The sequence below is a fragment of the Pelmatolapia mariae genome, linkage group LG3_W, assembly GCF_036321145.2.
Source record: "Pelmatolapia mariae isolate MD_Pm_ZW linkage group LG3_W, Pm_UMD_F_2, whole genome shotgun sequence".
NCBI lineage: Eukaryota > Metazoa > Chordata > Actinopteri > Cichliformes > Cichlidae > Pelmatolapia > Pelmatolapia mariae.
Genome location: NC_086229.1, coordinates 51,822,941 through 51,846,809, shown reverse-complemented (window position 1 = coordinate 51,846,809; position 23,869 = coordinate 51,822,941). Strand labels below are relative to the sequence as shown.

The 23,869-nt window shown below is 40.6% G+C and overlaps 2 protein-coding genes and 1 pseudogene across 2 annotated transcripts; all 3 read left to right on the top strand.

Annotated features, from left to right (window-relative positions):
* The first annotated feature begins 3,746 nt into the window (after positions 1–3,746).
* Positions 3,747–4,928, top strand: LOC134623593 (tripartite motif-containing protein 16-like; annotated as a pseudogene).
* Positions 4,929–7,839: 2,911 nt separating this feature from the next.
* Positions 7,840–16,514, top strand: LOC134624611 (zinc finger and SCAN domain-containing protein 2-like). The gene is made up of 3 exons (XM_063469619.1): positions 7,840–8,154; positions 8,970–9,200; positions 13,480–16,514. Exons 1-3 carry the CDS (start codon positions 7,983–7,985, stop codon positions 14,508–14,510), a joined length of 1,434 nt encoding a protein of 477 aa, XP_063325689.1. The 5' UTR covers positions 7,840–7,982; the 3' UTR covers positions 14,511–16,514.
* A 2,110-nt stretch (positions 16,515–18,624) lies between these two features.
* Positions 18,625–19,676, top strand: LOC134623579 (tripartite motif-containing protein 16-like protein). Its single transcript, XM_065470185.1, has one exon. It carries the CDS (start codon positions 18,696–18,698, stop codon positions 19,674–19,676), a length of 981 nt encoding a protein of 326 aa, XP_065326257.1. The 5' UTR covers positions 18,625–18,695.
* The last annotated feature ends 4,193 nt before the right edge of the window (positions 19,677–23,869 follow it).

Below are 23,869 nucleotides of genomic sequence, written 5' to 3'. Positions count from 1 at the left end.
CGTCTTGTTCTTGCCAGATAAGAAAGTTGAAGCAGGTAGGGCCCTAACCCTATGTGGAAATAACCTGGAGAGAGTTAAGATTTTCTTTTTTGAAAAAACACTTTGACTCTGGATTAATGTGGCATGAGCACATCTGGAAGTAGTAAAGAAGTAAGCGGTATTCATCTGTGTTAGAAAATTTGTAACAGGTTTAGGTTGAGGAGCGGAGATGGCTTGACAGAGATGTACATATGAGATCTCAATGAGGTTACATTCGAGTGTCATGAAATTCAATCCCTGGCATTTTGGGTGTGTTGGAGGATGGCAACACTGCTCTATATGAGTATCCCATAAGGCTCATACAAGGTCCCTTAACATTTGGTAGCTGTTGAAAGGATAAAGTTGTGGTATACCAATGGTCAGAAATACCATTATTACTTTAGCATTACAAAGTCAAGGCTGACCTGGATCCATTGCTGTGAGTCACACTGCGCAGGATAAAAGACCTTTCACAATGGACGCAGCATGATCTGCGCTTATCGCAAACTAAGAGTGAAGGATCCAAAATTTGTGTTGCACTGGCCGCTTCACTCTGCTTGTATGTCGATTCTTTTCTTTGCGTGTACTAGATGCATCTGCTCCTTCTTTCAAAACATATATTTCTCTGACTTTATATGCTCCACGAGAGTTTTATTGAGTTCAAATGTTTAATAAAAACATTTATCGCTCATTCATAACGAAGAAAGCTTTGTAACTATACTGACTAGTGAAGTGCGTGTGTCATTTCCACAAAACTGCTTTTCCGCTGAGGTCCGCAGATCCGTTGAAAAGGCTCTGGCGGTCCCTGTATAACAGAACATTCTCATTCCCAACGCATAACATACTGACGATTTTGCACGGCCCAAGGCATCTCATACTCTGACCTTCGCTATCGTGGTTGATGTGGGGGTAGGTAAAGGCTTGGGGTATTTGCGTTTTCCCTAAGGACGTTTTTCCTGGAAGGGGGCTGTGGTCATAACCTCGTTGGGGCTCTGGTGGCTCTTGGGTGGTGTTTTTCTGGTGACTGCGTGCAGCAGGGCTGGGGGAGGGTTTGTGCTGTACGTGGGTTACTGGCCTGGTAGCCTAGCTGCCACTGGGTGGGTCTGGGGCGGGCTTGGGGTTCTGGGGGTGCTCTGCCTCTGGGCTGGGGCTCTGGCTGGGCCTTGGGGGCTTGGGTACTGGTTGGTGTGTCACCGGGGTTGTGGGTGGTGCATACACAGGGGCCCAGCCTTGGCACGGGGGTCCTCTGGGGCATGGACCGAACTGGGGGCCTCTTCAACTGGCAGGGAGGTTGTTTCATCCTTGCAGGATGTCTCTCTCCCCACTCTCTCCTATATCACCTATATCTCTCCCCACCTGCAGAGAATGGGGGAGAGATATAGGAACATACTCAACCTGGGTCTCTATTGTCTTATGTAGTCTGTGGGATGATTGAATGATGGGGTGGGTGTAGTTTCCTCTCCGGTGGAGTTGGATGGGCCGCCCCAGGCTTTGTGGGGCTTGGCTGTGGTGCTGCTGTGGGACCCGGTGCAGATGGGCCCTACTTAAAATAATTTTCTCCTCAAACTGCAACATTTGTATGGCAAAAATTTTTGCGTTCAGAATAGAGAACCAAGATCAACCTTTGCTAGAATGATGGCAAGGAAAAATATACAGAAGATGTGGAATGGCTCATGATCATACCACATTTTCTGTAAAACATGGTGGAGGTGGTGTGATGCTTGGGCGTGCATGTCTGCCTGTAGCACTGGGACACTAGTCTTTATTGATGATTGACAGACAGAACAGAAGCAGCTGAATTAATTCTGAGAGACTTCAGAGACATACTGTCTGCTCAAATCCAGCTAAACGCAATCAAATTGATTGGCCCAGAGTTTAATAATACAGATGAACAATGACCCAAAACATACAGCCAAAGCAACCCAGGAGTTTATTAAAGCAAACAAGTGGAATATGTTTTATTTATCAAGTCAGTCACCGCATCTTAACCCAGTTGAGTATGTGTTTCACTTGTTGAAGCCTAAATCTCAGACAGAAAGGCCCACAGAGGAGGGCAACTGAAAGGTGCTTCACCAAAGGCCTGACACAAAATTAAAAGACAGGAAATCCATGATCTGATGAAGTCCATGAGTTCAAGACTTCAGCTTGTCATGGCCAGTGATGGTTTTTTAATCAGGTATTAAAAATTAACATTTTATTTTCTGGTATTTAATTTGTAAAATTATTTTAGAGACACTGAAATGAGGGGATTGTGCTAAAAAAATTCTTTAGTTCCTTGCATTTTTATGCAATATTTTACTTCAGCCCACTGAATTAAAGCTGAAAGTCTGCACTTCAAGTGCACCTGAGTTGTTTCATTTAAAATTCATTGTGGTAATGTACAGAACCAAAATGGGGTGAACAAAGTTGTCTCTGTCCAAATATTTATGGACCTAAGTGTATGTCCACATGAAGTCTGAATAGAACAGCAGATCTCATCAAAGAATATTAAAGCTGAGGGACCTTAAGCATCAGTGGGTATTCATTGGGTTATGACTTAGGGCATCAGATCATCAAAAGCTATGCTGAACAATGTGGAGTTTTGTTAGCTTTGGAGTGGGCAGAGGGAATTTTTTCTGGACAAATTTGGGAACCTACCTCTGTGTGTAACAGCGCCCCTTGCTGTTATGATAAAAGTGAAGATGCTGATTGTTCCTGTCAAACATTTTTGTGGAGCTCAATATATTTGAAAGCCCTTTAATTTGTTTACTGTCTCATATACCAGCAACTACACCTGCTGCACCCTCTCAACTTTGGTGTTTGAGGGAGAGAAACAATTGAAATAAACTCAAATGCAACATAAGCATCATGTCAGTGGCTGCCTTATCTGTATGTTTAGGACCATTATCCTCCTGCATTGACTAAAACTGACGAACTGTTTGTTAACTTCAGTGAAAACTCTGACATGTCTGAGGTGAAGTTTATTTATATGGAAGAAAGCTTTAACAAGCTTTTTTTTTAATTTAACTTTATTTAAGATTAAAAACCTGTTTTTAATAACATAGGTAGCAGCAAGTTACTCACAGTTACAAAAATTACTCAATTAAAAACACAGGCAGCAACAACACACATGCAAAAATAAATGAAAAATGAAAAATAAAATAAAATGACAAACAATCTGATTGAAACAGTTGTGTATTATGGACTTGGCCTCAAGGATTCACAGTTGATGTGAGCAGTAAATAAAAAGGGTTAAACACACAGTATCGCTCTCAAACCGCTCCTCTTCCTGGAGTGAAGCACAGCCTGATAACCCTCCCTCTTCTTCCTGCTCTTAAACACAGCACCTCCTCTCTGTCCACCTGTTTCCTCGTTCCCTCCCCTTCAGATCTGCACTTGGGTGTAACCAACATGTGGTGACGTGTAAGAACTGAAAGGCTCCATTCACTGCAGAAACATGTTGCTGAGATCAGAGCTCAGACTAGTTTCAGTGATAAGGAAGAGAAACTCACACAGTCACTGACACTGAGAGGAGAAATGGCACAGAAAGGAGTTCAGCTGGACCGAGAAACCTTCTCTTGTTCCATTTGTTTCGATCTACTGAAGGATCTGGTTACTACAACCTCTGGACACAGCTACTGCATGAACTCATTAAAAGTTTCTGGGATGAACAGGACAGGAAGGGAATCCACAGCTGCCCTCAGTGCAGGAAGACTTTCACACTGAGGCCTGTCCTGCAGAAAAGCACCATGTTAGCAAATTTAGTGGAGCAGCTGAAGAAGACTGGACTCCAAGATGCTCCAGCTGATCACTGCTATGCTGGACCTGAAGATGTGGTCTGTGATGTCTGCACTGGGAGGAAACTGAAAGCCATCAAGTCCTGTTTAGTCTGTCTGGCCTCTTACTGTGAGAAACACCTCCAACCTCACTATGATGCAGCTCCATTAAAGAAACACAAGCTGGTGGCCCCCTCCAAGAAGCTCCAGGAGAACATCTGCTCTCGTCATGATGAGGTGATGAAGATTTTCTGTCGTACTGATCAGCAGAGTATCTGTTATCTCTGCTTGATGGATGAACATAAAGGCCATGAAACAGTCCCAGCTGCAGCAGAAAGGACTGAGAAGCAGAAGGAGCTCGAGGTGAGACGACTAAACATCCAGCAGAGAATCCAGGAGCGAGAGAAAGATGTGAAGCTGCTTCAACAGGAGGTGGAGGCCATCAATGGCTCTGCTGATGAAGCAGTGGAGGACAGTGAGAAGATGTTCACTGAGCTGATCCGTCTCATCCAGAAAAGAAGCTCTGATGTGAAGCAGCAGGTCAGATCCCAGCAGGAAACTGAAGTGAGTCGAGTCAAAGAGCTTCAGGAGAAGCTGGAGCAGGAGATCGCTGAGCTGAAGAGGAAAGACGGCGAGCTGGAGCAGCTCTCACACAGAGGATCACAACCAGTTTCTACACAACTACCCCTCACTGTCAGCACTCAGTGAGTCTACACACTCATCCAGCATCAATATTCGTCCTCTGAGGTACTTTGAGGATGTGACAGCAGCTGTGTCAGAGACCAGAGATAAACTACAGGACATTCTGACAGAGGAATGGACAAACATCTCACTGACAGTCACTGAAGTGGATGTTTTACTGTCACCACCAGAGCCAAAGACCAGAGCTGGATTCTTAAAATATTCATGTGAAATCACACTGGATCCAAACACAGCACACAGACGTGTGTTATTATCTGAGGATTACAGAAAAGCAACATTAATAAAACAACAACAGTCTTATTCTGATCATCCAGACAGATTTACCTTTTATGATCAGGTCCTGAGCAGAGAGAGTCTGACTGGACGTTGTTACTGGGAGGTGGAGTGGAGAGGGGGAGGAATAGAAGTAGCAGTCTCATACAAGAATATCAGAAGAGCAGGGAATTCAACTGAATGTATATTTGGATACAATAACAAATCTTGGGCATTACTTTTTGAAAACAACAGTTATTCATTTTTTCACAACAAAGTCCAAACTGTCCTCTCAGGTCCTCGGTCCTCCAGAGTAGGAGTGTACCTGGATCACAGAGCAGGTATTCTGTCTTTCTACAGCGTCTCTACAGCATCTCTTTATTTTTCAGCTGGAGCTACAGCAGAGATGATTAAAGTCAAATAGACAGAGAAGATAGGTTCATGTGGAAGATTGTTGGTTTTCTTGATCACATATGACCCTAAACTGAACATCTTAGAGGTCTGAACTTTTAAAAAGTATCAAGAATTTGAGTCGTCAGGGTTTTTAATAATACAATTGATATCAAAAACAGGAAAAATACTGAGGAAGTGTGGTGAATAGTGAAAAGATAAAAACGTGTTAAAACGATATTGTGATTATTACACTTGGTAAAAAGAAAAAATTCAAAATGTACTAATTCATCGTGAAAAGATAAAAAGTGAATAGTTCTATATTCAAATAATTTCTACTATAAAAATCTAAAATACAATTCAAAAAGTAAACAAGGTTTTAATGAGCTAACAAAAAGTTTTCAAGTTTGGAACACTTTCAAACAAATCCACACACATTTCACAGATCTGAAGGAAAAATAATCAAGACACGTATTTTTAAATGTACCTGAACATGGTCATCTTTCAGTCTGAGATAAATCATTTTTGTACGCCAACTGCTGATTTGCCATAGCTCTTCAATAATCAAAAACCTCAAAAATAGATTAATCAACATTTCTGCATTCATCATGTTTCCCCACTGTCACAGAAGAGGAGAGGTAGTGAAGGTGGGAACATCTGGTGACACAAATCTGAAGGCTAGATCCAAGGGCGTCGATTTGGCATGGACGGAAGGGACATGTCCCCACCAATATCCAGCGATTATTGAATTATTGAAAAAAAAAGATATGTCAACGTCTCATTCACCCAGCGGTGCAGAAAGAGTTAAATTACGTTCTCTACTGGAGTCCTACCTCATGTGACAAATATGGCCAATGTGATTGGCTGTGCCTTTCAGGGAGCGTTGTTTAGTTTTAGCAGCGGCAATCCTGCGCTGTGAGGACCTGCAAGGAGGAGAGGAGGATGGCAGCAAAAAGGAAGAACCTGGTTATAAGAAAGTATTTTTCAAAGAAACCTGTAAGTCACTTAAAGTCAAGTTCACTCATAAAATGTGTCCGTCATAATAACGTTACAGGTAATACCAGGCCATACATGCCAACCCTCCCGATTTTTCCGGGAGAATCCCGAATTTCAGTGCCCCTCCCGAAAATCTCCCGGAGCCACCATTCTCCCCAATTTCTCCCGATTTTCCACCCGGACAACAAAATTGAAAAACCATATCCTAGATTGGCCCAGCCAATTCCAGTTTCCAACAATGGCTACTACTACTGCAGCTACTTAGTATTAATATTACTCTTATTACTCTTGCTGGGTCGCGAAATAAACTTTTAACATATTTTCAGGCGAGAATGTAGTTGTGTAAACTTCAAATAACTTAAACATGTTATTGTTTGGCCTTTTTCAGTGTTTTATATGTTCGTGAGTAAATCGGTTTGGCTGAGATTAAAGTTATTAGATTAGATTAGATTAAATAAAACTTTATTAATCCCTCGGGAGGGTTCCTCTTGGGGTTATTTTCATACAGCTGAATAAATGTCAAACAGAAAACTGATTAAACAGAAGTGTGAGATGGTCGAGAATCTACGGAATCGTCCAGTTATATTTTATTTTATTTAGACAGCAAGGAGCAGACAGCAGAGGTGACGTAATTATGAAGGCTAGACCCCCCGATTTCACAGTCGCTCATTTCCGGTCTACCCGGCTTTCGGAGGACCCGGCCCACTTAGACCGCGAAGGCCGGGTCCTCAGGTGGACGCAGCCTCTTTTCCAATAAGTAAACACTGTAAAAAACCCTTTGAATGTCTCCCTAATTCTGAAGTCTCAAGGTTGGCAAGTATGTGCTAGGCTTTGGCCCACATCAGTCTAAAACTGTATGTAACCATGAAAAAAGTGTTGCCATGTCCACCAGGACAGTATAGTATAGACTCCTTCACATAGTGGAGGGGGGGAGTGCATTACACTAAGCTAATACAAAATTGAAGAAACTGTCCTGTAGGTTAACACAACATTGGAAAATAGTATTTGCTGAAACACACAGGTCATTACATTCACAGTTTCGTGTTTTAAACATCATCACAGTTTATGGTGCTATGATGAATGGAAACAGTGTTTCACAAAGCCTCGCTTTACCCTTCACTACATTTATACTAGATAACTGATTGACACGGAATCCATCACTTAATAATCCACTTCCGAAATAGACATTTGAAGGATGCAGACACAACTCATGAGCCGCCATTGTTGATAAATAAATAATAATAATGGACATGGTGCGTTCCCGGATAGGTTTGAAGTCGGAAATCTCGTGTTCTCTGTCGGAAATGTTTTGTCGAACGGCCCCTTACATCGGATTTCATACTCGGAAAGTCAGAGTAGACCAACATAAACGATTTAACAATCCAAGAAGGCGGGACTGAATGTAAACAAAAGTAGAAGTGTAAACTTTTAATCTGCACTGTAACTCGTTCAATTAGTCATACGCAGAGAAGTGATCAGGCTCTATCACTGAATGTGTTTTTAAGCATAACAAATAAGTATCAGGTTTTACTGCTATCGACACTGGAATGGCTCTACCTTGCTAAACAGATTCTGTTTTATCTTAATGCTCTCACTCAGGAGTGACGTAACTCCCGGGATCCGAGGTGTCTGGAACACGACATTACTATTCAACAAATCGGCATGGCTCCCTGAGTCACGTGACCGCACGAGTGCAAACTCACGGCGGACCGGGGTGGAGCGAGAAGTACGTCCGCAACATGGCCGCTGTTTGATAAAGCTGATTGAACTTAGAGGAATTGATCTTATGACGTTAATATCCATCTGATACCAATACCAGCGGCGGTGTCGATGCTTGTATCGATCCGTCCAGCCTGAGTTGAAGCAGCAATGAGTTCAGTTCAGTTTCTGAGAGAGTTCATCAAGGAGAGACTAACTGCTGTTTGTGAAGAAATCTTCTCAGAGGTTCAAAAAACCATCGTCCAGTATGAGGAGGAGATCAACCGTCAGCACAGACTGCTGGATATCAGCCGGAAACCCGACAGAAACTCACACATCATAGGTATGGACATGTTTTTAACTCTGTGCTGTTCAAGCTCAGATTCTTCAGTGTTTGGTTGGTTGGTGATAAATCTGAAAGTTTATCAGCTTCTCCAGGATTTCTCTAAGCTGATGTTAGCTGAGAGCAGGAAGCTGTTACTTTGGTGATGAATTCAGAGGAGCAAACGGTGATAGTTCAGGAAGAGCACACACACTCTTAATGAGACAGTGTGAAAACTGTCTGCTGACTAACATTGATGAAGATGAGCGTGACAGACTCTCCAAAGTATCAGAACAAAATCTGTCCATGTTTCAAATACTTCTATAAGTAATGTCCTTACATCTGCAGAAAAGCAAGAAAACTGTCAGTGGATATTAAGCTTCTGTTCACTGAAGCAAAGTATAATGTCTAAATGTGTCACCTAAGTGAAAACAAAGTGCTCAGGGTCCGATTGAAGAAACAGTAGCTTTACTAGAAGATGTTAAACTGGGTATTTAACCGTGCTGTGGTTCAGTGTCCAGTGATGGACTATGTTGGACTGTTGCAGGTTCATGGTCATCGTTGTGAAATAAAACCTCTTCTTGTTGAGTCAAGCTTGATATCATATTGTCTAGAAACCACATGACTATATATTGTTTCAATATTTACACATTTTATTTAATCTGATCGACACATACCTGTGACACCCGTGATGCTGTGATCTGAGCTCACTGTCTCTGTAAAAATGTGTGTTTAAATTATCACTATTTATTCAGGCTTTGACACACATTTGTAAAATATTTGTGAAATAATCATCACACTTGTGACCTTGACTCTGTGCTTTTTTTTTGCCTAAGACTTCCCACGACAACGTGACTGCAACGAAAAGGAGGAGAGGAACTCCAGTCTGGATCAGGAGGACCCAGAGCCTCCACAGATTAAAGAGGAACAGGAGGAACTCTGCAGCAGTCAGGAGGGAGAGCAGCTTGAACTGAAGCAAGCTGAAGGCATTATCGTCTGGACCAGGGAAGAGCAGATTAGACTGCTGGGGACCATCTGCAAACCTGAGATAAAGTTACACAGAATAGGTATGTAAAACTGATGGTCTTAATAAAAATGAATACGAGTCTTGTAGGATCCTAATTGGAGTTTAAAATTACATTTATTTTTAGAGGCACAGGAAGAATTGAAGGTCCAACTGTAATAAGCAGCAAGAATGCATCTTTCTGTTAAGGGAAATTTATTTGTTTAGCACCTTTTAAACAGTTTGGGCAGTGGTCGATTCCCCTGGTGTCTCTGCTGGAATTATCAACTGTGAACTCTATGGCTATGTTCACACTGCAGGCAAAAGCACATCAAATCTGAGTTTTTTGACCCTATGCGACCCATATCCGATCACGGTATGACAGTGTGAACAGCACAAATCTGATATTTTCAAATCCGACCTGGGTCACTTTCGTATGTGGTACTGAATCCGATAAATATCTGATGTTTTAGACAGCGACTGCTGTTTGAATGGTCATGTCGCATTAAATCCATCTTTTACGTCACTGACACAAGACAGACGCCAATTATCAGCGCCGGAGAAGACATCGTGAATGCTTCCTGTCCATCCAGTGTAGATGTCAGTGAGGGTTGTCACTTCTTTTCTAACTCCATGTATACTTTATTAATCCTGTAGGAAATCGCTTAGTCTTCTGCATTTAACCTGTTCACTCAGCTAATCAAGGATTGGTAGAGACGGTACCTAGCCATACCCAGGGGTAGCTGAGTAGCTATCCCTGCTCCAACTGGGGTAATGTTGCCTTTACGTCTTGTTTTCAGGCATCTTCAGAAACAAAGTTGAGATGTACAGTGTTCCTAAAAATCAATGAAAAAACAAAGAGATGTGATGTTTTTTGGAACATGCAGAAAAGTTTGAACATGAGCTAACTGCAGTCACTCTCAGAGAGGTTGTAGGACCCTTACAAGTAAAAGCTGTATTATTGCTAAGAGACACTCTCCAGACAGATTGCCAACATGTTGCAGTCAGTCTGAATGAGTCGTCGTCAATACTTGAGGAGACTCGGCTCAAAGTCCTGAGGGGGATGCTTCAGGAATGTGGGATGAATGAACCATTGTTAGGAGCTGTACGGGACCTCCACAACTGTTAGCTGGTAATAAACAGGGGTGCAGATAACTTCAAGTGAGCTACTCAGGTGAGGACCAAGAGATGGAACAAGTCATACACTGAAGAGGCTCCCATGCGTTTTCCTGCCTGCCTTAATCACATCCATTCTGTTACAGTAGTGTCTTTGTCAAGCTGCAAGGTGACCTCGTGTTTCTTGAGAATCCTGCAAACTGTTGTGTTTCCGAAACTGTGGAGGACTTGCTTTCTTGAGGCCATGTTGAAGGATCAAATACTAAGAAATGATTGCATGACTTGAGGAAGTCATATCTGATTTTAAACTCTTCAATTAACCCCCGGGTAACTTTGCTTGTGTCTGTCAGCATCAGCATTAGAAACAGTGTGTGCCCTATAGTGGCCTATTACTATCAAGCAGAAGGATAAACTGTCCAATGGCCACCATGAGTTCATCCTTACATTCTCCAATGATCCGCTTTTCCCTCTGAAACCTAATGGTTGTGGTCTTTAAAATGCTGCCAATGTTAAGCATGTTTGACAGAAAGCATTGAAAACACTCTGTGCAGATATGCTACAAATCACTGTTGTCACTCGTAGCCAGTTGCATTTTAATGGTTTACAATTGTCAATAGACAATATTTTTAACAGTTTCATGCCTCCATGCAGGCCACCTGATATTATGAAACTCGCCCAGTTTCACAAAGGGGATCCCATTTTTGTCACACAGCTTCTTCAGTGCAGCATTTTTTGTTTTGTTTTTTGCTCCACCTTTTTGCTAATAAAACTGCAGCAGCTTGACCACAGAGCGATTAAATGTCTCTCAGTAAGGAACGTTGTGATCAGCTGATTTTAAGCAATTTTCCAGTGTGTGTGCTGAGCACAGAAGGTGCGCACGGGAATCTCCAACTGCAGCAAGTTGCCAGAGTTTTGGCACAATGCTATTGTACATACCCATGTTGACAGCAGCCCCGTCTGTGCACAAAACGGCCAACTTTGTTGTCCAGTCATCCAAGCCTGTGTCCTGGAAAAGTCTCACAAGTCGTCTGTCATGGCCTGTGTGTTTCGGTCAGCACCCAGTGCAGTCAGTCCAAGAAAGTCTCCGTTGTTGGACACGGACACAATGTAAACAATTTCCTTCTCAGTTTTTGTGATGTCCTCAGATCCAAATTTGGCAGACTCCAATTTGGCTCATAACTCCCCGCTGATGGTGTGAGTGATGCTGTGCACGATCTGTGTGCCCCCTTCACGTGAATGACATGCACATCCGAAGTTTACACCTAGCCGCTTCAATAAAGAAATATCCTCAGGATATGAAGACATGGGATGTGTGTGTTAAACTGTGTGGAAGCGAGGAGAAAAATATTAAACAGGGCTTGCCGCTGTTCGTCATTTCGCTTGTCTTGCCGCTTGTCTTGTTAAGGGGGCAACTGCACATATCTTCTCGGATAGCTTGTTTATTAGCAATGAGTCGCACCACATTCATGTGCTCCTTGCCCTTTTCACGTTTGTCAAATATAAAGGATGGTTACAATTCTTTGGGCCTTTAAAAATGTACTTGATTTGTCTCTTAGATGTAGATGAGAGAGGCAAATCTTTCACCACATTTCAGTGCACAGTGGCTAACATCTTGGAGCCAGTTTTCTAAAAAAAAAAAATTTTCTCCAGCACTGGCTCTGGTTAGCATTTCGTAGCTGGTGGCGAAACACCAAACAAGCTACTTATTGTCTGTTGTTTTTTGGACATTTAAGTGGTGACAAGCAAAACGTGTAAGGTTAAATGACATGGTCAAATACGCCAAAGGCACTTGGTAACACAAGTGTCACTACGCTTTGTTAATTTTTGTCACACATGCGTACCAGTTGTCTGCACCCCTGGTAATGAGTCAGACTCGTTTCTGGTAGATGTTGGACTTAACCAGGGCTGCCCTTTGTCACCGAGTCTGTTCAGAATTATTATGGATAGAATTTAAAAGCATAGCCAGCTGGCTTAAGGCCTCCACTTTGGTCGCCTCAGAATCTCACTTTTTGCAGATAATGGGGTTCTGATGACTTCATCAGGTGGTGGCCTCCAGCTATCACTGGAGTGAGTCGCAACCGATTATGAAATTGTGAGAATGAAAATTAGTACCTCCAAATCTGAGGCCATGGTCCTCAGCCTGAGTGAGCACAAGTTATTGCCCCAAGTGGAAGAGTTCATATATATATCATGGTCTTGTTCATGAGGGAAGAGGGAAGCGAGAGATTGGGAGACTAAAGAAACGCAGAACCAACAGCAAAGCAGTCGTTCTATGTCCCTCCCCTCACCTATGGTCACGAGCTCTGGGTACTGACAAAAAGGATGAGATTGCAAATACAAGCAAGCAGAAATGAGTTTTCTCCAAAGGGTGACTGGCCTCTCTCCTAGAGATAGGGTGAGGAGTTTTGCCATCTGGGAGGGGCTTAGTATAGAGTCGCTACTCCTCCACATCAAAAGGAGGTGGGCATGACCCACCAGAATGAGGTCCTGGGGCAGAACCAGGACACACTGGAGAGATGACATCTCACCGCTCGCCTGAGAATGCCTCAGTGTTCCCCTGGATAAGAAGAATTGCTGTCTGCATATACAGTGATTAGGCATGTGATTTTCAATGACATATCACAGTTAATTGTCAGCTTGACGCCATTCAATCACAGACAGATAGCAGACAGACTCTGTCTGGCAGCATTTATAACAGCTTTTAGTAACAGTATTGGTAATGTTGGCAATCTCATTTTGCTGAAAGAAAATAATAACAGAAAACAAGAAAGAAAACAATAATAGCTGTAGTGAGAGGAGTTTATTTGGAATAAAACGGATTGAAAAAGTTTGAGAACATAAATCGCAGTTGAAAAAATGTGTTAAATTGCAATATATGTTATTGCAATATCCAGTATTCAATTGAAAAATGTAAATAAAAATAGCATTGTGAGGCCTGTGGTGATTCTCACCTCTACTTAGCAGGATACAATTGTACCCACACATCCGCGTTCATTTAACAGAAAACACACCAACATCTTTATATTTCATATACAGCGTCACAGACATCCACATATGAAGCTGAACTTTGAAGATTGTAAAACTAAAAAATAATTTGAATCAGTGCATTCACTTTAAGTTTCACTGCTCTGTATATTAGCCACATGCTCAGTATGTAGAGTTCTCCTTATATTTCAGCTTAGAATATATCTTCTCAAAACTTTTCTTTTCTCCATTTGTCGATTTAGACCTCCAACAGCAACATGTCTGTGACGAGGAGAAGGTTGTCAGAGGTCAGCAGGTCTGTAACCAGGAGAGGAACTCTAGTCTGGACCAAGAGGACCCAGAGCCTCCACAGATTAAAGATGAACAGGAGGAACTCTGCAGCAGTCAGGAGGGAGAGCAGCTTGGACTGAAGCAGGAGGCTGATGCCTTCATGGACACCCTTGTTTATCAGGAAAATTACCACAGTGAACTGGAATCAAACAGTGAGCAGCTCCTTTCTCACAGCTCTCCTGAAGTAGAAAGCCAGCATGTGGTCTCAGGATCAGCTAGAAATTTAGCGCTAAAGAGGAGGAGACGTCTCAGACTTGCTGACACAAGGGAAAAGTCTCTAAAATGTGACACATGCGGAAAAGCTTTTCACTTCCAGTCCCACCTGAGTGCACATCTTAGAGTTCACACAGGTGAGAAACCATATTCTTGTAGCACCTGTGGGAAAAGTTTCAGCCACAAATCAGCATTGGATAATCATTTAAGAAGTTACACAGGCGAGAAGCCATATCTTTGTATCACTTGCGGGAAAAGATTTGTTCAGAAGTCTCATTTGGAGCGTCATGTGAGAATTCATACAGGTGAAAAGCCATATCCTTGTATCACCTGTGGGAAAAGATTTAATCAGAATTCAGAGCTGCAACGTCATGTAAGAATTCACACAGGTGAGAAGCCATATTTTTGTAAAACTTGTGGGAAAAGATTTGCTGACTCATCAGGACTCATAAAACACATGAGATTTCACACAGGCGAGAAACCATTTTCTTGTGGGATCTGTGGGAAAAGTTTCAGTCAGAAATCAGCATTGGAAACTCATGTAAGAACTCACACAGGCGAGAAGCCGTATTCTTGTAGCACTTGTGGGAAAAAATTTAATCAGAAATCAGGAATGAAGTCTCATGCAAGAATTCACACAGGTGAGAAACCACATTGCTGTAGCAGGTGTGGGAAGACCTTTAGCCAGAGGACACACTTAAAGAAGCACATGAGAATTCATACTGATTAAAAGTTTAAAGCTGAGAACATGTGGGACAGCTGTTAGTCATAATAGAGTGTTGGTTGTAGAGCTCACACTGAGCAGAAGTCAAACCACTGCAACACCTGAGTGAAAAGATGAATCATATTCAGGTCAGTATTATGTGGGTTCTATTCCAGGAAGCAGGTTTAACTAACAACTGCAAGTTTGCTAATCCTGACATGGGGGAGAGAAAGAGAGTTAACTTTAACTCTGTGTCACTCACCAGGTTAAGAAACTCTTTGAACCTAACAGATTTCAGCAGATTTTCTTAAACAAACTATGAATTTGTGTAAGAAATTCATAGTCACTCGTCCCATTTGCTGCACCTGAACCAGCCAACTGACACTCCAATTCATTTCCTCTTTCATTATGTTGTTAACAAAGCACATTAATCTACTGGAAGTTTGTTTTTACAAATTCTCAGTTAGATGTTGCTTTGTAACTTTGTTTTTTTTTTTTTTGTGATTGATTTTATAATCGGTCAGTGAAAAATGTCATGATTGGGACAGTGATTATTGCAGATGAGCTCAGAATAAGAGCATATAGTAGCATATACTAATTTAGTTTCCATATTTCCAACTCTGACTTAGCAGAGCCAACTTTGAGTACATTATTGTATTTTTGTAGTACATCATTGTCCTCTTTAAAGCTTTAGACCCATAGAGCACAGGATTAGCTATACTTTAAAGTCAGGTTTGAAATGCACACAATAGACTGTGTTTTGAAAATTTCATTCTGAAATTTCACAGACTCACAAGACTCAGTCAAATAATAATGTCAAACAATGTTTTGAAAGGTAATCTGTGACTTTAAATGAAACACATTTTTCATTGAAACTAACCCAAATCCATCTCAAGGGGCTCATATAGCCCCTTTTTCACTAGTACCCACTCTACTCGACTCAACTTGGTTTCAGTGTTTTTTCCATTACACTGGAGTAATAGGGGGTTCGTTATAGCAATGTTGCCTAAATTCCCGTGACGGCGTTTGTTAAATGGCACAACAAAAGGAGGAGTTTAAGATGATGGTATACCTGCTACCTGGTCACCACAAAAATTACACTAAAAACGAGCGTATAATGTTTGCCTCTACTGTTTTCTTTTATGGAAATCTCAATAGAAAAAAAGAGGTTGCTACAGCCCATCAGTGTGTTAAATACTGGCTTGAAATGTTTGATTTCATTAAAAAATGAAATTGTCAAACTGTTGCAAAAACATTTTTTCTAATTTAATAAAATGACTTGACTCTGCGTGCTGCTATCTGGGTACGTCCATCAGTAAACTGTGTCTGATCTGTTTATCTCGATTTTTATCTTCAGTTTCTGTCATTTTGCTGCTATCGGGTTAAACCTGAATAAATAGATTTCAAAATCAAATTTAGATCATTTTAATGTAATGCATGTTAATTCATGGGTAAATGATGACCATGGAAAGTACAAAAAGTTATAGCTATACATTACATGAAGTTTTATAATATCTGATGATGATGACAGAATAGACCAAGAAAAGGATTTTCTCCCCTCCTGTTATTTTAAAATAACTATCATGGTCAACACTGACACGTGTTGGCATTTTTCGAACTACTCCATTAAAATGGAGTTTCAGCTCGTAATTTACTCATGGTGATTTATGGTATCTGAGTTCCATACCTTTCTTTCTCTACTCACACACACTCTTTACTCAGAGTTGATTGAACTTTGATCAACTGTTCTGGAACAGGAAACTCAGGCTTACAGATCTCAGAGTTAATCATCTCAGAGTTTATTTTTTAAACTCAGAGTTTATTGGACATGCTTCCTGGAACAGGGCATTGACCAGGGAAGAACTCTCAGAATTAATTCTTACAACTGTATCAGAGAAACCCTGATCTTACATTTCATGATGGTTGAAGTTCATTTTCTGTCTTAATTCACATGTTTTTCTTTGTTTCTTTAATGTTGTTTTGTATAAATCTAGAAACGTGTTTTGACTTTGTACCCTAGTCTATATTATGGTTCCCTTTTATTTTCCTCTTATTCTTTTTTTGTATGGAAATAAAAAAAAAATTGCCTCGTGTAACACGATTCTGTGATTCATTGACCAGAATATGATCTTCTAGTAGAAAGACTTGACTCTCTATTTATTAACCTGCTGAAAATGTACAGGTACACACAAAATACATTTACAATTGTGCAATAATACTAATGCAGAAATTATTTATTTTTTATCATGTGTCACCACACATAAGTGTAGTTATATTACAATAATGTTTGTATTATGAGTGAGGTGAAAAATTATCTCCACAATCTCATCTTTGCAGGTTGTTGAAGCATTGAAGCTCCTTTCCTCAGTGTTTAGAGAATTCAAACTCAAGCTCTTATTATGGCTGCTGTGTGGATGCCTCAGGGTCACCTCTTCATCAGCAAAACACAAAACTAACTATTAGAACATGACCTCGTGGTTGTTCAGTTCAAATTTATTTGTATAGTGTCAAATCACAACCACAGTCACCTCAAGGTGCTTGTTGAAGAAAACAGGTGAACAGTTTGACTTCACAGAGTCTGTTACCATGGTAACTGACACTTTCTGAAACAGAAAACTGTTTTCATCATCTCAACGTTAATTACTACGAGTTTTCACTAAACCTGTTGTTTGGAATGGCGCCCCGGCCTCCTGTAAAACACAGGATTTTTTTTATATTTATTAAAGCCCTGCATGGATCAGCTTCACAGTTGTATTAACTCAATATTTCTGTCTCTGAGGTCATCCCCCAACAACTTCTCTCAGACCTTTACCTGGAAACAAAAAGTGAGTAGACTTTCTTTGGTGTTGTTGCCTTCAGGGTACTCACTAACGCATCTAGTCCCGTCTTACGTATCCAGCCTGATTAGCCAATGAGCCATAGGTAACTGTGATCAGCTGATCTCTAATGGGTGAGGAACCTGGAGGAAGGCGGAGAAAGCAGGAGGAACCATCTCTGAAGGAAATTAAACAAAATACCCCCAAACACACACATACAAATACTGACAGAAAAACAAGAAAGACAGAAAAGCAATGGAGAGAGGGAGAGAAAAGGCAGGCCAGCCTGAGAGGTCTCAGGAACCATGAAAATTATGTTATTTTCATATTTTAAATGTCAAATATTAATGTTTCCCTCAAAATAACTTTGGTTCAACTCAAGTTTCTAAATTTGTTAAATCAGCCAAATCATCTGGTGCATTAATGTCCTGTGGGATTTCAGAATTGCAACACATAATTTCAAATAATATAACATTAAAATATGCCTTTTAGACTAAATTACATTCTATATTCAAGATTTTACCCTAAAATTACTTAATTACTTAATTAAGTAATTAATTATTTAAGGCTTACAAGTTGAGGAGAGCAGTAAATAACCAGTGGTTAAACACACAATAACACTTACAAACAACTTCCTCGAGTGAAATACAACCCTCCCTGTTCTTCATCTTCTTGTTCTTAAACAAGGGAAGTCCCCTTTGTTCAGATTTTTCCTCATTCCCTTCACTTCTGTTCTGAACTTTGAACATTTGTGTAACCAACATGTGGTGACGTGTCAGAGCTGACAGGCTCTATTCACTGCAAAAAAAAATAAACACATGTTGTTGAGGTCAGAGCTCAGACTAATTTCAGTTATAAGGAAGAGAAACTCACACAGTCACTGACACTGAGAGGAGAAATGGCACAGAAAGGAGTTCAGCTGGATGGAGAAACGAGGAAGACTTTCACACCGAGGCCTGTCCTGGTGAAAAACATCATGCAGCTGAAGAAGACTGGACTCCAAGCTGCTCCAGCTGATCACTGCTATGCTGGACCTAAAGATGTGGCCTGTGATGTCTGCACTGGGAGGAAGCTGAAAGCCATCAAGTCCTGTTTAGTCTGTCTGGCCTCTTACTGTGAGAAACACCTCCAACCTCACTATGATGCAGCTCCATTAAAGAAACACAAGCTGGTGGCCCCCTCCAAGAAGCTCCAGGAGAACATCTGCTCTCATCATAAAGGCCATGAAACAGTCCCAGCTGCAGCAGAAAGGACTGAGAAGCAGAAGGAGCTCGAGGTGAGACGACTAAACATCCAGCAGAGAATCCAGGAGCGAGAGTAAGATGTGAAGCTGCTTCAACAGGAGGTGGAGGCCATCAATGGCTCTGCTGATAAAGCAGTGGAGGACAGTGAGAAGATGTTCACTGAGCTGATCCGTCTCATCCAGAAAAGAAGCTCTGATGTGAAGCAGCAGGTCAGATCCCAGCAGGAAACTGAAGTGAGTCGAGTCAAAGAGCTTCAGGAGAAGCTGGAGCAGGAGATCGCTGAGCTGAAGAGGAAAGACGGCGAGCTGGAGCAGCTCTCACACACAGAGGATCACAACCAGTTTCTACACAACTACCCCTCACTGTCAGCACTCAGTGAGTCTACACACTCATCCAGCATCAATATTCGTCCTCTGAGCTACTTTGAGGATGTGACAGCAGCTGTGTCAGAGACCAGAGATAAACTACAGGACATTCTGAGAGAGGAATGGACAAACATCTCACTGACAGTCACTGAAGTGGATGTTTTACTGTCACCACCAGAGCCAAAGACCAGAGCTGGATTCTTAAAATATACACATGAAATCACACTGGATCCAAACACAGCACACAAATATCTGTTATTATCTGAGGGGAACAGAAAAGCAACATTTATGTTCCAACAACAGTCTTATTCTGATCATCCAGACAGATTCACCTTTTATGATCAAGTCCTGAGTAGAGAGAGTCTGACTGGACGTTGTTACTGGGAGGTGGAGTGGAGAGGTAGAGGAATAGAAGTAGCAGTCTCATACAAGAATATCAGAAGAGTAGGAAAGTCATCTGAGTGTATATTTGGATACAATAACAAATCTTGGGCATTACTTTGTGAAAACAACAGTTATTCATTTTTTCACAAGAAAGTAAGAACTGTCCTCTCAGGTCCTCGGTCCTCCAGAGTAGGAGTGTACCTGGATCACAGAGCAGGTATTCTGTCTTTCTACAGCATCTCTGAAACCATGACTCTCCTCCACAGAGTCCAGACCACATTCACTCAGCCGCTCTATGCTGGACTTTGGCTTTATTTTTCAGCTGGAGCCACTGCAGAGTTCATTAACGTCAGACAGAGAAGACAGGTTCATGTTGATCCCTGACCATTATATGTACTTGTGTAGTTTCTAAATGAGGCTTTACATTTTAGAAGCTGAGAAGTTCAGTGGTCCATTGATGTGTGAAAATAATATTGCACTGATTCAAACTGTACTTACATTTATATACCTTACATCAATATAAATCTGAATCTGTTCTTATGGCTGATAATCATGAGAGTTTAAATTATACTACTCTTCATATTCAGCATGTTTGAAATCTGTCATCAGTCTGGTTAGTGGTTTTATTCTGTAGTTGCTGTAGTGGGTTGTCAAATGCAACAATATATTGGAGCTGCAGTGATTCATCAGTTAGTCAATGATTAGAGAATTAATTGTTTTATCATTGTTTTGTACTGTAGAGTTTACACATAAAAGCCTGTTTAGATGGAGATCCTTAACTACTTTCACAAAACACATTTTTTCATAAAACTTTCTTTGACTTATTTTCCATGTTATAATTAAAACTTTTCAAGGTTATGGATTTTTCCTCCTCAAGAATAAAACTTGGGATGTTGTATACATTAAAAAGAAAAAAGAAAAAGAAAAAAAAGAAATGTCTATATAAAGACTTTCATGCTGATTATCTGGAAGGTTAAAGTTCAGCATGCTTTTGTTTTATTGGTTCTTTGATTAGTTCTGCTGTTTATTAATGTTGATTGTGTATTCTTAAAGGTTTCATTCAAATACAGTATATGAAAGTAGCATAACAGTGTTCTGCCTTTTTTTCTCATGTTTCTCTTTCTTCTGAGATTTTGCATAAATTTAGCTAATGCAGTCAGTGACACTAGTCTCATTTCACTTTGACAATATAAGTGGACCTTAAAATGTTATTAATATATTAAAAAATATTCTACTTAAAGTAATCAGTGGTGAAATTTAACTCGACTCAAATGGTAAGCTTCAGTGAAAATATAACATACATTTATTGCCATTTCATATCACATCATGCCTTCTTCTTAACTCAACTTCATCTCAGAAAAATATTTTTCTTTTAAAGTGAATATATGAATACTTTGTATAAGAAGGAGACACATAGACTTCTTTTAATATATAGCAGCACTATATTTGTCTGAAAGCTTTAGTTACTCTTAGTAGTGAGTAGTAGTAGTAGTAGCAACTCGTAAGTTGCCGGAATCAAACCTAATTTTAACTTATAATCACAGTGCAAACTTTGTACTTTTTATTCAAAGAGAAAAACAACTAAAGGGAAACAGGACAGAGACAAAATCCTGCAGAAACTATTTAAAACAACAGCGACAGACTCCAGTGTTATAGCAGCACTACATAAACAGCACAGAAAGAGAATAAGAGGTTTCATATTTACCTCCTGTCTTCCTATTCGGGGCTGTGTTTAGGATGGCAGCTAAATAACTGTAGACTTCAGCATAACGTGATTAAACTGGGATATTCCAAACTAACTGTTGTTTCTTTATCAGAATGCTCTGGTCAAATGTTTGACTCTTGTGAATAAACCTCCTTTCTTTGAGCGCAACAAGTGAACTGTCTGCTTGTTTCTCCGTAAAACATCAGAGAGAAACAAGTCGACAGAGTCCAAACAGAGACAGCAGCTATCAATCATTTTAGTAATCGAGCTGATTCATTTGAAAAGAAATACTTGTGCATTGTGTATGAGCAATAATAAATATTTAAAAAAGAAAATCAGTCTCTTAATATGCACTGCTCATTGGATTAATTGTCAAAAATTGCAGTGTTTAATAGTTTAATGAGATGGTTTGACTTTCTGTGCCATAATAAAATTATATGTTTTAAAGAAAACATTTTTGAAAAAGAAATAATAATTACCAGTAATGTCAAATAAAAGACGGTATACAGAGAACCTAAACTAAGGCATAAAATAAAATAGCCTTCACTCTATCTTTTTGGAAGCTTTTGTTACATTAGTAGGAGGGGCAAAAAGAGTTATGATGGTGAACCTGTTAATAATTCATTTAAATGGATATTGCTGTCATATAGGGCGGCTTTTGGACACAACAACAAAAAAAGTTTTCCTTCCATCTGAGGTCGCAGTCACTGTAACAGCACCTTTTTGCGTTTCTCTGTGTTTGTGGACAGACTCTAGCTCCACGCTGAACTATGACAGCATCATATTCACTGCTGTTGTTGTGTTGTTGGAAATCTGGGGCTGCTTGAGCCAAATGTTGCAATACAACAGAGCCGCGGATTAAACGAAGCATCGTTTTTATTCATTGTATTACTGTCTATAAAATCCCCACAGTCTCTGTAATATTCTTAGCCTTTGAACCGTCAAAGGCTTTGAAAGAAAGAGGGACCTGAGGGAATGTTAGATAAGCGAATGCAACGAAACACATACAGTTAAGCCCAGAATTATTCATACCCCTGCCAAATTTTGACTTAAAGTTACTTTTATTCAACTAGCAAGTTATTTTTTGACCAGAAATGACACAGGTGTCTCCCAAAAGATAATATGATGATGTACAAGACGCATCATTGTGGAAAAAAATATTTCTCAGGTTTTATTTATATTTTAGCAAAAAGTATCATGTCCAGAATTATTCATACGCTTCACAAACTGTCACAGTCTCTGGGAAAATCCAAAGTTCCATACCATTCCAAATAGTCAAAGCTGTTCTAAAGCATCCTAATTACCCTGATTAATTGGGAATAGCTGTTTTAATCAACTCAACAGGTGAAAAACAGCAGCTCTCTGCAGGTGGTTTGTGGACAGTCATGGCTAAGACAAAGGAACTCAGTGAGGACCTGCGGCTGTGCATTGTGGCTGCTCACAAGTGAGGAAAGGGCTACAAGGCCATATCCAAATGTTTTCAAGTTCCAGTGGCTACAGTGCAAAGTATTATTAAAAAATACAAGATGTTCCGCACTGTGGAAAATCTTGACATTGTCGGAAGCCAAAAGTGACACCTGTGCTGGCCAGGAGGATAGTGAGAGAGGTGAAAAAGAATCCAAGGATCACCACCAAGGCCATTCTGGTGAATCTGGGCTCTGCTGGTGGCAATGTCTCAAGGCAGACAGTCCAACGGACACTGCACACTGCTGGGTTCCACGGATGCAGACCAAGGAAAACACCACTTCTCCAGATAAGGCACGCAAAAGCTCGTTTGGCCTTTGCAAATGCTCATCTGGACAAAGAAGAAGATTTCTGGTCTCCAGTGTTATGGTCAGATGAAACAAAAATTGAATTATTTGGTCACAATGATGTTGCCTTCATTTGGCATAAAAATGGAGAAGCCTTCAACCCACAGAACACCATCCCCACTGTCAAACATGGTGGTGGGAACCTAATGCTTTGGGGGTGTTTTTCAGCCAATGGACCAGGGAACCTAATCACAGTAAACAGCACCATGAAAAAAGAGCAATACATGAAGATTCTCAACAACAACATCAGGCAGTCTGCAGAAAAACTTGGCCTTGGGAACCAGTGGACATTTCAGCATGACAATGACCCAAAACATACAGCAAACGTGGTGAAGAAATGGTTAGCAGACAACAACATTAACGTTTTGCTGTGGCCTAGCCAGAGTCCTGACTTGAATCCAATTGAGAATCTGTGGAGGGAGCTAAAGATCAGGGTGATGGCAAGAAGACCCTCCAACCTGAAAGATTTGGAGCTCATTGCTAAAGATGAATGGGCAAAAATGCCTGTGGAGACATGCAAAAAGCTGGTCTGCAATTATAGGAAGGGTTTGATTGCTGTAATAGCCAATAAAGGCTTTTCTATTGATTATTGAGAAGGGTATGAATAATTCTGGACATGATACTTTTTGCTAAAATATAAATAAAACCTGAGAAATATTTTTTTCCACAATGATGCCTCTTGTACATCGTCTTATTATCTTTTGGGAGACACCTGTGTCATTTCTGGTCAAAAAAGAACTTGCTGGTTGAACAAAAGTAACTTTAAGTGAAAATTTGTCAGGGTTATGAATAATTCTGGGCTTAACTGTACTTTAAAAAGTTTATTTTTAACATCCCACCGCCATGAGGGGGCGCTTGGCATCAGGTAGAACAGGAGGCCTACCAGCCTTAACGGTCTCGCCATGAACTACATTTATGATCCACTGGAGATAAAGATACCATTCACAAAATCTCCAGATGTTTTTGCATCACGTGATGGCACGATAGCAAACCCGGAACAATATGGATCCCCTCTGGGCGCTCTCTTTGCTGTTTGCTGGTTGGAGGTGATTGAGTGCTGA